We start from the raw sequence: 12979 nt of genomic DNA, 5'->3' as shown, positions 1-12979 counted from the left end.
GGAAGTGCCTTATTAGGAACAGAGTGACTTAACGCTAAATTCCCAATAAGACACTTCCTACTCCTCTATGCGCGGGATATAGGTGAACATAAAAAAAATGCTTGGAAGGTGGATGAAAAAGAACCTAAAACCTACCTATGCTCTATTCTACCTAGTGTTTCAGTAAAATTTTATTAGTGTACAAAGTATTTTATAAATATAAAATATTTTTAGTAACATTGATATTTAAATCAAATATCAACAAATCATTGATGCTTATATTATTATATATGTAATATAATTTTAGTAATCTTTTTATATTATGTATTTAAATAAGCCTCATCATGGAAGGTTTTTTGTAATCTCCTTGACCTCAAAAACGTAACGCATATTTTATTACTTAAAAATGTATTAACTTATGAATCTCAATAGGCTTTCAACTTGAAATTAATTTGAGGTTAAATGCGTGTGTTATAATATAAAATATGTATAAATTACAACGAATATGAAGATCTGTGTAAAGTTTTAATATTGTATTTTTACAATATTTAAAAACAACATTCATTGTGTTATCCTCTTCCGTAGTTTGGATCAAACTAAGTTCGAGTACTTGATCCTATTAAATATAAATACATAAGTAAAACAACTATTATTTATAAAATTTATTTATTTTACATATTTACAAGCATATATTTTACTTATAAATCTTTTATATACATAGTAACAATATGAATTGTACAGAAACAACTGTAATCATGATTTCATTCAATGAAAAAATAAAATTTTAAAAAGATATTATATAATATAATATAGCAATCAAATGACAAAAACTGTAACAACATTCGCACTAGTCGTAAAAAGATTGAAATCAACAAAAATTGATAAAAAAAACCAAACTATAACAATTATTTGCGCTATATCATTACAAACTTACCTTTATAATGAGAAAAGACTTGTACACATGTGTTTTTTATTTCATAAACATTATCAGCCTCATTTTAATAGGTTTTGTTTATTAATTAATATTTATTTTATTATAAAAAATCATTTAAAACATAAATTATATACATGTGCTTTAATGTTGTAATTGTTATAAATATTTTATAATTTGCCTTTCATTTTTATTTTTTAGGGTTTTCAGTATCAGCACTGAATCATATTACAGGTTAGACAGAGGGAACTTAGTGTTAGCCCACAGGTTTCCCCACGCTCCGCCAAACTCCAGAACTCAACGCCGAGCTTTGTCTTGTATTTATCAGTGCGAGGAAATGAAAATAATGCATTCCCTCAAGTGAAAATTGATCCCACACCCGTCGGGTTTAGACTGTACTGTCTTATTATTTTCATTAAAATATAAAAAAAACATTATATTTTTTTTATTATTATCATATATATAGGTACTATATGCATACATGTGTACAAGCCTTTTCTCGTACTTAATAATAATTTCTCGGTCTCCGTTTCGGTAACGACAATATGATTTACCGTGAAATAACCGAACATATGGAACAATTTTTCTTTATATCTATAACCACTATATTAGATTTGTTTTGTTTTTATTACAAAATTTGTAAAAGTATTTCGAATATACTAAATTTAAATTATAAGAAATATAAGAAATTGGCCAGATTTTTATCACATATTAAACTGTAAACATAATGGTTCAATTATCATTTCTAGGAATAAAAAGATAAAAAAGGATTTCACATAAATTACTAAAATTATATAAAATATATGACAATACATCTGACATTTTGCATATATTGAAATCTAAGAATATTTAAATAGGTTATTTATAAATTTGACGGTTAGTCGTAAACAAGTACCTAATAAAACATTTATTTAAATTTTCATGATAAAAAATACAATTTAATTACGTCATATTTTTGTACAAAGGAGGTTTTTTCTACATAAGAGATACTGATATAAATATATTTTAAATACAATTTTATGTTTATATAACGATCTATATACCAACAGCACAAAAAATACAGTCGGTATAATAAACTATAAATAAAAAATGAGAACAGAACAGCTATTTCTTGAAAAGGAAAACAATAAACATGATAAATAAAAAACATAATATATGGAATATTTTATAAATAACCTTCAAAACATCTGGCACTTTTACCTTATTAATATTTATAAACAATAATTCGAAATCCCACAGCTAGTTCGATTTTCTTACATATATCCTACAGACTAAAACAAAAAGCTTTTTGCAAAGTAAATGGAACGAACGTACAACTGATCCTAAGATTTGTATTTTCTAAAAGATCACATATTAAAACAATAATTCAGGCCTAGCTGGCAATGTCAATTAGAACAATCTAAAAAATTGAATCGAAGCAAGTTATAGTAACAATATAATTGAAGAAAAAATTAAAACACACAAAAATGACAACGAAAGTGAATCACCGCATTCCAAATTAATGAAACATGTTTTTTATTGTCCCTATTATGTAAAAATCATATTTCAAAATTATTCAATATGAAATATTGAATTATGTTAAAAAAAATCTTTGTATTATGTAAGGCAAAAAAGGAAAAGTACTACTTCTAAATGTCAATTGAAATTGGTGAGACTTAGGCCATGCAACATATTTTTATCTGTTCACTTCTTGACGTACAAATAAATTGTAAAAATAATGTAATATTTCACCCCAACTATCATATTTCAAGGAAATATATAAAATATCTAATACTGGCATTTCCTATCTCCTCTCCATTTTAAATCACATTGCCTTCTGTGGTGCTTACACAAGCTATAACCTAGAGAAGTACTAAACTAATTCATATTAATGCCTAGGTTGCACGTACTCCGGCCACACATAGATTGGTCTTGCTGTGACCTAAAATAGAAACATTTACAAATTATAAATCACTTCCAAAATAATTAATAACTATTAATTTTATTTTTTAATAACTATTATTAATTAAATATATCTTAAAGGGTCAGTTACGATATTTTTTTACATGAAAAATGTTATTTTCTTTTGAAAAATATTCGTTATAATGTAAACTAACAACGATATTTAATGACTTACTTCTAAAGTATTTCTTAAGTATCTTTTCGATGAATCCTTTTCATGTTTCCATAGAAGATCAGAGCTCGAATCTTTATTAGGTCCGCTTACGTCGTTTGTTTCTATGTCATTGTGCTTAGCATCCTCTTGTTTCTTCTCTTCTTTCCTAGCTTGCAGTTCATTAATATAGGCTGGGACGAAGTACCGAAGGCCGATACCTGGTAGGCTTTGTGAACTTAGGATTTGGGATGGAGTGAAATATTCCTTAATAGGTTGTGCCTGGATCGGTTGGTGAACTGGTCTGTACGCGTTCACGAAGCGCAACGCATTGTTTTGGGGTGGCTGTGTTGGGGCTGGTGCAGCGAATATAATGTGAGTGTATCTCGGCTGAGGTTTGAAGAGTTGAGGTCTCCTGTAGCAATAAGAATATTTATTTTAGCTAACGACCAATAAGGTATATTTATTCATTTATTACATTCATAAAAGTGAACATAGAAGTCACCGACTCCCATATGGATACATAAATATATGAAATCTTCATAAATAAGCAATTGATTTTAAATGTTAATGGAATTTTGATGTCATGATTTTTATTGACGACAACGTACTTTTCGGCCCTTAATATTATACATTTAGTCAATAATATTATTTACATAAAAATTACAAAGTAATGATAAATAATAATATAGTAAGTAATGATAAATAATAATAATGAGTCAATAATTCCAAGAACTTGACAATAAAGCAAAATATTATTATTAAGTATGCAAAATGTCAATTTTACCTAAATCACATTGTTTAATGTGGAATTATATTTAATTTAAATATCATAATTATTTTTTTTAACTTCACGCTGCACCCTCATACATATATCAAGGCAGGAGTAACCTTTGAACGTTGAGGCACTCCATTCCCCACTTTACGTGAAGTTTTGGAAACATTGCGAGTTTAGTAGCGGATCTCAACGCCACGCTTTATCCTGATATCAGAGCAAGGAAATGGATATATATTCATTTTTTCCCGATGGGATTCGAACCCAATCCCATCGCGTTTCCAGTCACACACTGTGCCATATAAATATCATCCAACAATTACCAATGGGCATTAGGGTCTGGTGAATCATCAGATCTTTCTTCCCAGACGGGAGCGGGCACGCGGAACGGCTGCGGCGGCGGCAGCGGCTCCGGCGTCGGCGGCTCGATCGGCCCATTCTTAGTGCCAAACGTCACCTTGATTGCGTGTACGCAAGATACGTACACCAACAGGCAAGTTAACACCTGGGGGTTGGAAATTATGGGTTATTTAACATTTTATTTAATTTGAGAGTCGATCGTTTGATAGCAACTGAATGTAAATGGTTATCAGTTAAAAGTTGGAGAGAGGGGAGGGGAACGAGATAGAGAGGGACAGAGGGTTTTAAGGTCCAGAGGCGCTATATACTGCATAACTAAAAAAACTTCTTTAAGGTAGTGTCAAGAACAATATAGGTGGTAAAGCTCAGTCGAATAAATATACTTATTCCCCTGAGTGAAGATTGAACCCACTATCTTTGCCTTAACAAACAGAAGCTGGCCCACTGCGCCAAATGGCGTCACTTTACATAATATATTATCTACACGTTTCGATATCGGAAGTTTACATATAACAAATTATGATTGAGGAACTATCTATTTATCAGCGTCAACTAAAAGTAAATGTGTTGAAATGGAACGTAACACCACTACAGCGTTCATACAATCTCTATTATGAAAAGTTGCTATTTTGACATCTTAATGCATCTATTATAATGTTATACATACTTATTTATAGTTATTTTCATCTAAAATAATAGCTTTGAAATATATGTATGTGCGAGTAGATAATTAATTCGTGAGATTTTAAAATAGTACAGATTTAAAGCTACCATTGAAACTAACATAAATTAATTTATATTGAACCAAAAAAAAGTCTCACAGCCTTGGAAGCATTAAGAATTATCACTTATCTATTCTCACGCTTCTCTTCCTATCATCAAACAATTTTATTACAAATACAGACGTCCAATAATGAACTGAATACCGACGTAACACTATTGCTTCGGTGTTGAAATGTGGGCGGCGAAACAAATTTACATGATTACTAAATAAATGATGCTTTTAAATGTTGTCTTAAAGCCTTTTGTACTAGAACGATAATCTTAACTAGATAATGGTTCACAAAGCTAAGACATATTATACTAATATTTTGAATTGTTAACTCAACGATAATTGGTACAAAAAATACTTACAGTTTATATGTTTTTGTTTTGTAATTTTTTTACCAATGTTTCATATAAATAACAAGACTATTATGATGTTAAAGGTAAGTGAAGCAATATTTTATCTCAAACGGAGATCGAATCCGCTACCATTAACGCAAAAATTTTCAGACACACTCGTTACAGCTATTGCAATTAGCATTGTTTTTTGCTACATTAACACATCTATTCATAGCCTCGTATTTCCATCGTTTTTAATAAATCTTACGCTTTATCAAACTATCTTGATGATTTTATTGCTTATCTTAGTTCTAAATTGCTTAAGTTAATTCACCGTGCAAAATTATTTAGCAATAGGTTCAGTTCTAGGGATTTTAAAGTGTTTCGATATAATCAAATGCGTTATCACAATGAAGGATGTTACATTCACATTCTGAATTCTACCTTTTAGCGGAACAACGGTCTAATTGAAATAATTACGTTAAATTAATTCAGTATGTGAACATGCGCCGGTCTTGCATATTCAAAGCGTATTTCGATCGATATTGGCCTAGTATAATTACAATAGAGAAATTTACATTTATTACATATTTTTTTTAGTACTTGTGGATTGGGATATTTGAAATAAAAATAACCCAAAAAAAAACTTACACGGAAGCTAAGCGGAAGAGTCATGTTTATTTGATCGCTGTCGTGTGCTACTCTGTCATGCAACTTTCAAATCTGAAACAAGAAAATTTTATATTAGACGATTTTCGATAACTGTAATTTATATAATTCAGATACTATCATAATAATTATTTATTAAATTGTATTTTTTTCTAATATGAAGGTAATCTTTATGCTTTACCATATTTTGCATATTATAGTTGCTTCCCCAACAATGCATTGCATGAGAAATAGTTGACCGAGTTAAATATTATAAAAATTATAAAACAATTAATTAAATTAATAATTAAATCATATAGTAAATTATTACAATAATATTAAAAAACTTTTCTAAGCATTTAAATTTAAATCTCTCCTATTAAACAAAAAAATAATAGGCTAACTTAATAATCAAAACTGTAAATTTACACTATATCTTTTATTAAAACCAATATCTCCAATATCCACTTCAGTATATCAATATTTAGAGTAACTAAAAACAAAATGAAAACCGACAAGCATAACAAATATACCTACAAATAAGTAATTTGTAACAATTTATCATGTTTCAACTACCGTCATTATATTACAAGTGATTATGAAAACTTGTAAAAAGGTGAACTGGTAAATGATCTCCTTCTATCGCGATATATCGCGTAAATGGAGCTTGATATTTCATTACAATAAGTGTTATGCGTACGTACGCGATTATATCTGTATGGAGTGGACTGTTTACTTGTAACAATGTGGTGCAATGCTTAGAAGATGGATAATATAAGAAATTATCATAAATTTACTCAGATTTTTTTTTGAACTATACAGGGTAGGCAGGGAGCAACCTAGTGTCCGTCCCCATTTTTCAACGATTTCTGGAGGCATTGACTCGACTGATGATGGAACTCACAAGCAGTCGCATCGGCGCTAGCAGACAACTGGCCTCTACGTTACGCTTTTATTGTAAGAAGAACTAAATTTGAAATCGGTTATGAATCTAGGTTCCCTCTGCCTACAGCGTTAAGCTAAAAATAAATATAACAATAATATAATAAACTATAATAAAAAATTAATTCATAGTGAAAATTATATAGATAAAGGCTTAGCGCGCACTGGTGACTTTTGTCACGGTGACAATAAATTTTTTGTCACTGACCTGTCACCATACTTTTCGCGACTGCGCGCACTTGCGATGACAGTGACGAAATTTTTTACATTTGATAAAATGGATCTCGAAGAGATGGTTGTCTGTGCACGTATATTAAGAAATAGAAAAAAAAGCAAACGTAGAAAATATTAGCTTTCAACTTTTCATTTGTCATAGAGCAATGGCCTCAACTCAATTTCGTCAATCAGTATTGTCATTGTCTATTTTATCTTCATGAAAACACACGTTTTGCCTTGGTGATGAACTTGACGCCATTCTTGAAATAAAAATTCGGTGCTGTAATGCAACACGCTGCTGTTTCATGTTTATGCGGAAGACGACTAGTATGGACGACCGCAAGGGGGAGTGGGAACGAAGTGACATTTAGTTGCTAATGCGCGCACGGGCATACAAATCTATGGACGCGGTGACAGTTGCGTCACCGGCGTGTTGCCGTCCTCCGCAGACAAAAAGTCACCCAATTGTCACGTATCCAAATGCGCGCACCTTCATTTAGTGTAATGTACATGGTGACAGTGACGCAACAGTCACGGTGACAAAAATCACTAGTGCGCGCTATACCTAAGTCATCTACGCTAAACGTCATTCATATTATTTAATCATACATGTCATTTCCATGTTCGGCACGTCATTTGTATTAACTAAATTTGAAGCTATTGAAAGTTAAGCAATAATAATTTAATATCTCAGAAATAGCACGTGTCGACGTAAACAGTAAGTAGTGGATGTTCGCATCAGATAATGCAATCGAGATATATAGATTGAAGGACAATTCACGAGCTTGCATATTAGATATGGACAGGTTCTGCAAAGGAGCTATTATATTCATAATAACAATGCAAGTTTCATAAATATTCGCATCTTAAATAAAATATTAAAATGTGATCCACTAAAAAGAATATGGATAGTGGATATATATTTCTAAAGTTGAAGTACAAAATAATAATTCACTGTTTTATATATAAGTTATAGTGTATAGGTACAATAAAAAACAAAGTTTATAAATCATAATTATGAAGTATATATACATGATTTTTTTTCAGCTTCACGCTTTCCGCATATAGCAGGATAAGTAAAGGGAACCTAGTGTTAACACTCGGTCCCCACTTTCCGCCGAATTTTCAAAGCATTACGTGTTTAGTGGCGTAACTCAACGCCGCGCTTTAAGATAATTATATTAGATAAATTACTAATTGAAACAATCGTTCATCTAATATGTGCATAGCTACAAACCAATTGATGTACAAATTGTTATCTCGAGTCTTTATTTGCATATAAAATTGATTTTTCATAGTTTTGCTTAATTCTAATCGCGTGTGATTGCGTACTTAAACCATGAACTTCAACGCCAATTGATTGTTCCGTAAAAGCTTATTACGAATGGTTATTACTTAAGGCAAAAATTTCCTAAACGATCACGAATACTTACGACTTAGCCTTACTACATCATAATTATATTACAAAATTAATTTTACGGTTTAGATCATTTCATTTAAGATGTGTTATTTTTGAAGTAAATTATTGTAAATTCCGTTATCGTAATCGTAGTTTTAGGTTTTTCGTGTATAATATCGGGTGCGAAAAGTATTATATATATTAGTAAGAGTTATTCTAGATATTCTCTACTTGTTGGCCATTGATACGTTTATATAATGCAATAAGCTATTTATTATAACAACTAAAGGAGATAAATAGATAAGACAGATATAATTATGTTAATTAAAATTCCATACTAACAAACAATCATTTCCTAGGCTTAATATATTATTAAGATGCTAAGCAAAATTTTTCCACTAAATAATTATACTTAATTATCTAGTAGAAAAAAAATCTTAATACTTTACTATCATTATTAAAAATACGTACATATAATTTTACTCGAGAATTAAATCCTTCTCCTTTTATAGATTGAAAAAAATATTTTCATTTAAGATATTTGAGCAGTGTAAACTGTGACTGAAATACCGATAGTTGATTGGCGAATATTAGACTTTACCGCTTCACTAATTTTAGATATCAATCGCACCGTGGAATGCGACCCTTGTAAATTAAACTAATACTAGCAAATTGACGTTCTGTATATGTATAAAGAATTTATTGAATTACCGATGTTCTATTTACGAATATATATTTTAGGTTCACGCTGTATCCCGCACACAGCAGGATAGACAGAGGGCTAAGACACTGTACTCTCCACTTTCCACCAAATTCTGTAGGCATAACGTGTTGCGATTTGCATCGATATCAAGGTAAAAAAATGGAAATATTTAATTTCTTCAAATGGGAATCGAACTTACAACCTTTCGCGTTTACAGTCACGACCGGCACCACTACTGGCTTAAATTATGGTGCTGGGTGTACTTAGATATAATTAGATATAATTTCTAGTTAAGTGAAATAATTGTATTGAGTTTAATGCTATTTTAATTGACGGTTGATACTTTAAATTCTGGGGGAATGCTAAAGTACTGTAAATGTTTTCGTTTAATTGATTGCTTTGATGTAATGGGATTGGTCGTTCGCTATTTTAAATGTAATGTATGTGAAAACCGAAAGGTCAGTAATAATAAAGACAGTGATACCATTATATAAGTATCATTGTCTTTTTTTTTTATGGAAAAAGGACAAGGCAAACGAGCGTCCGGGTCACCTGATGATGATCACCGCCGCCCACGACCCCGTGCAGCACCAGAGGAGCTACAGGTGCTTTGCCGGCCTTTGAGGTGGAGATAGACGCGCTTTTTGAAGGTACCCATATGGTACCGACCTGGAAACACTGCCGCGGGTAGGCTATTCTACAGTTCAGTTCGTCCTCATCATGTTATTCAGTTAATAACATTAAACAAACAAAAGCATCTCTGCCCATCCATATATAATAGGGTAGGCAGAGTAGCAGTTTCTTGAGTGGGAATCGAACCAACAACTATAGCGTTTATATACATTGTTGCGCTTCACAGGATATCCTCGTTATTACGTAAGAATAAAAAATAAATACGTATTTAAGTAAACTGCTATTACTATTTAACTAAATAATTATTTTATATTTCTCTTTCAGTATTATAATGCACATTTAATCATACATTTTCATCTTGTTATTATACCTTACAGGGAGGTAGAAATTAAGATTCCTAATTGATAATATAATTATACGTTTATTTCATTAAACCTGGTTTAATCTACAGTTATAATATATTACCCGCACCTGTTGAATTCACTTAAATTAAATACGGTTATAATTCGCTTGACCTTTTACCAATAAAACAGTTAACAATGTGTCAGAATATTTAACCATTCCTTTAATAATTATATATGAATCAAAATAAAATGTTATGCCATTAAGAATTGACATTTTATTAAACTATGTATGAATGGACATTTACGGTAACATAAATGTTAAGATAAATATTATTTTTTATTAAAAATCTATAAAAAGAGTTTTCACAGATGGTTGCTAGAAAAAAATCTATTACATAATTCCAAAAGATTTATTGTTATCTATACATATAATACAATTTTAAATTAGTAATGTAATGTAGTAATTTATTAGTTAATGGAAACGAAGTGTCCTAACACTAGGTTCACAGGGTTCCTTTGCCGACCCTGTATAGGATACAGCGTGACGCAAAAAAAAAGTAGAGAGTAAGCCAAGTTGAGTAGATAAAGAATGCTTGTTAAACATGATAATAACATAATTATTAAGTTTACATTATTACCTTCAATCAAATATTTATTACCCGATACCATCTTGAATTTCACTAAGAATCATTATACACTTAAAGTAAAAAGGAAAGCGTGTTCATTAGATAATCCGTAACAGATAAGGTGTATAACATGTTATTTACTATTATATTTAATAAACACTTACATAAGAATAATGTTACAGTAACTTTAGACTAAAAAAATCCAATATGATTAATATGAAATACTTAGCAGTTTATTTTCCGATTTTTCAACGATAAGAAAACTTGATTATTAACACATGAATATGTTAGAATGACTTATATCTAATGAGTATATTTATATTAAAAAAGCCGTTACGTTTCTATTCATTTGGTTAGGGACGTAACGGCTTTTTTTAAACCCGCACACAGCAGGGTAGGCAGAGGGAACCTCATGTCAAGACACTACGTTCTCCACTTCCTGTCATTTATATATTAATAAGTGAAGGAATGTTTATCACGAAATTTGTGCGAACGAATTATATAAGCATCAAAATCTATTATTATTAAATTTTGAATATTATATTTAACAATGTGTCAACTAAGAGAGACGATTATAATAAGAAGCTATAAATAGTGGTTTTCAATTCACGACTCCCACAGCATCTATGAATATTATTATGTAATTAACTGACTACTATACATGCCCTTACTGACACTAGCACTTAAACACTATAGCTAATTAAAATTTATGTCAGACAACATAGTTAATTGAAATAAATATGATTTCCATGCTTTTATCATACAAAATTATCTCTACTAATATAATGAAACTAATGAGTTTATGTTTATACCAGTCGTGTTGCAGGGGTATAAGCGTGCGTAAGCGCGACAGGTTGTGGGTTCAATTCCCACTCGAGGTAACGAAATATTTAATATTTTTAGTTTTACAGACACGAGGCAGAAGCGAGGCGTTAAGTACATTCACTAAACACGCAGTGCCCCCAGAAAGCGAATAATTATAATTTTAACACTAGGTTCTCTCTGCCAAACTGTCTACGTGCAGGATACAGGGTGCGAAACTAAAAAAGAAAGAGTTTCTTTGGAAACTACTGGTTCGAAAAATATTTTTGTGTTGGGCAGCAGGTATATTTATCGAGGAAAGCTGTAGGCAATATTACATCAGGTTGATCGTTCCTATGAAACCCTCCGTACTTGTACCAGTCAGAGTTACCTCGGGCACTTAGAAAGTGTCATGTGTCATACAAAATTCCTAGTTACTTTCATTTTGCCACGGAGGTAAAGCCGCGGGTAAAAGCTTACTTAATGAGACTATTATATAATGACATACCAAATTATTTAGTGACGTTTATGATATTTTGAATTATATATTAAATAAATTATGAAGAGGGATAATAACTAAATTTGAAACATCGTAGTTATTGTGCTATAATTATTATGTGTAATAAAACTATTGAAACGAAACGTTAAATAACAATAAATCATAAAAGAGGAAGTATCAAATATGGTATATATGTAAGCCCTTTCTCTACGTAAGGCATTGAGAAAGGTAATAGTGTGAACAACGTGAAAATGAGTTTCACATGTTATTAATGATACATCTAAAATGACAATCGATATATTAATAACAGTAGTTTGTAGCTCAGTTAAAGCTATCTTGCTCTATAGCTAGCTACACACATTGGAAGGAAGGCTGAGGGAACCTGGGAACCTGTTCTCCACTTTCCGCTGAATTCTGGAAGCATTGCATTTTGAGTGGCATAACTCGTTACCAAGGCAAAGAAAATAAATAAAGTCATAGCCGAAAATTTTCGCTGACGACGTGGCGAGAGGCCACTAGTAAAAAATACTTTGGTTTACTTTATATTAACATAAAATGTAGTAACTCATTAAGACAAATTGTATCGCTAACGATCCTTCCTTTTTACATTGACATGGTCTCTTCTATGAAGGCCTCACATTGTACATGTTTGATTACGCTTAACCACGGCTGTCATTAAACACGTAATGCGCATCTTTAATATCCGTTTAAAAATATAAGAAAACTTATAATACAAAAATTACAGGTTTTTTATTGAAAAAAATCATTACAAACTTAAGTTTGTCAATTTTTATAAGTTGTCCCAATGTAAATTACGCAAATACGCAATTCGTCCGTCTAGAATTCGGACGGAAAATAGTAGACAGAGTGTCTTGTCACTCGGTTCTCTTAACTTACACCAAAAGCCAATATATATATATATATATT

The 12979-nt window shown here is 30.9% G+C and overlaps 1 protein-coding gene across 1 annotated transcript in view; it reads right to left on the bottom strand.

The window, feature by feature from the left end:
- Positions 1-626: 626 nt before the first annotated feature.
- GV1 (nuclear protein GV1) overlaps positions 627-12979 on the bottom strand; it is a 29020-nt gene continuing 16667 nt past the window's right edge. The window contains exons 2-5 of the mRNA XM_085196489.1: positions 5893-5964; positions 4101-4282; positions 3027-3417; positions 627-2831 (exon numbers count right to left, since the gene is read on the bottom strand). Of these exons, the coding sequence (XP_085052615.1) occupies positions 2778-2831; positions 3027-3417; positions 4101-4282; positions 5893-5916 (651 nt within the window). The 5' untranslated portion in view covers positions 5917-5964 and the 3' untranslated portion in view covers positions 627-2777. The remainder of the gene's footprint in view (positions 2832-3026; positions 3418-4100; positions 4283-5892; positions 5965-12979) is intronic.

Source organism: Heliconius melpomene, chromosome 13 (genome assembly GCF_056956725.1).
Source record: "Heliconius melpomene rosina isolate 202511_hmr_F chromosome 13, ASM5695672v1, whole genome shotgun sequence".
NCBI lineage: Eukaryota > Metazoa > Arthropoda > Insecta > Lepidoptera > Nymphalidae > Heliconius > Heliconius melpomene.
Note: the sequence above shows the minus strand (reverse complement) of the source record. Positions and strands in the feature narration are given on the sequence as shown.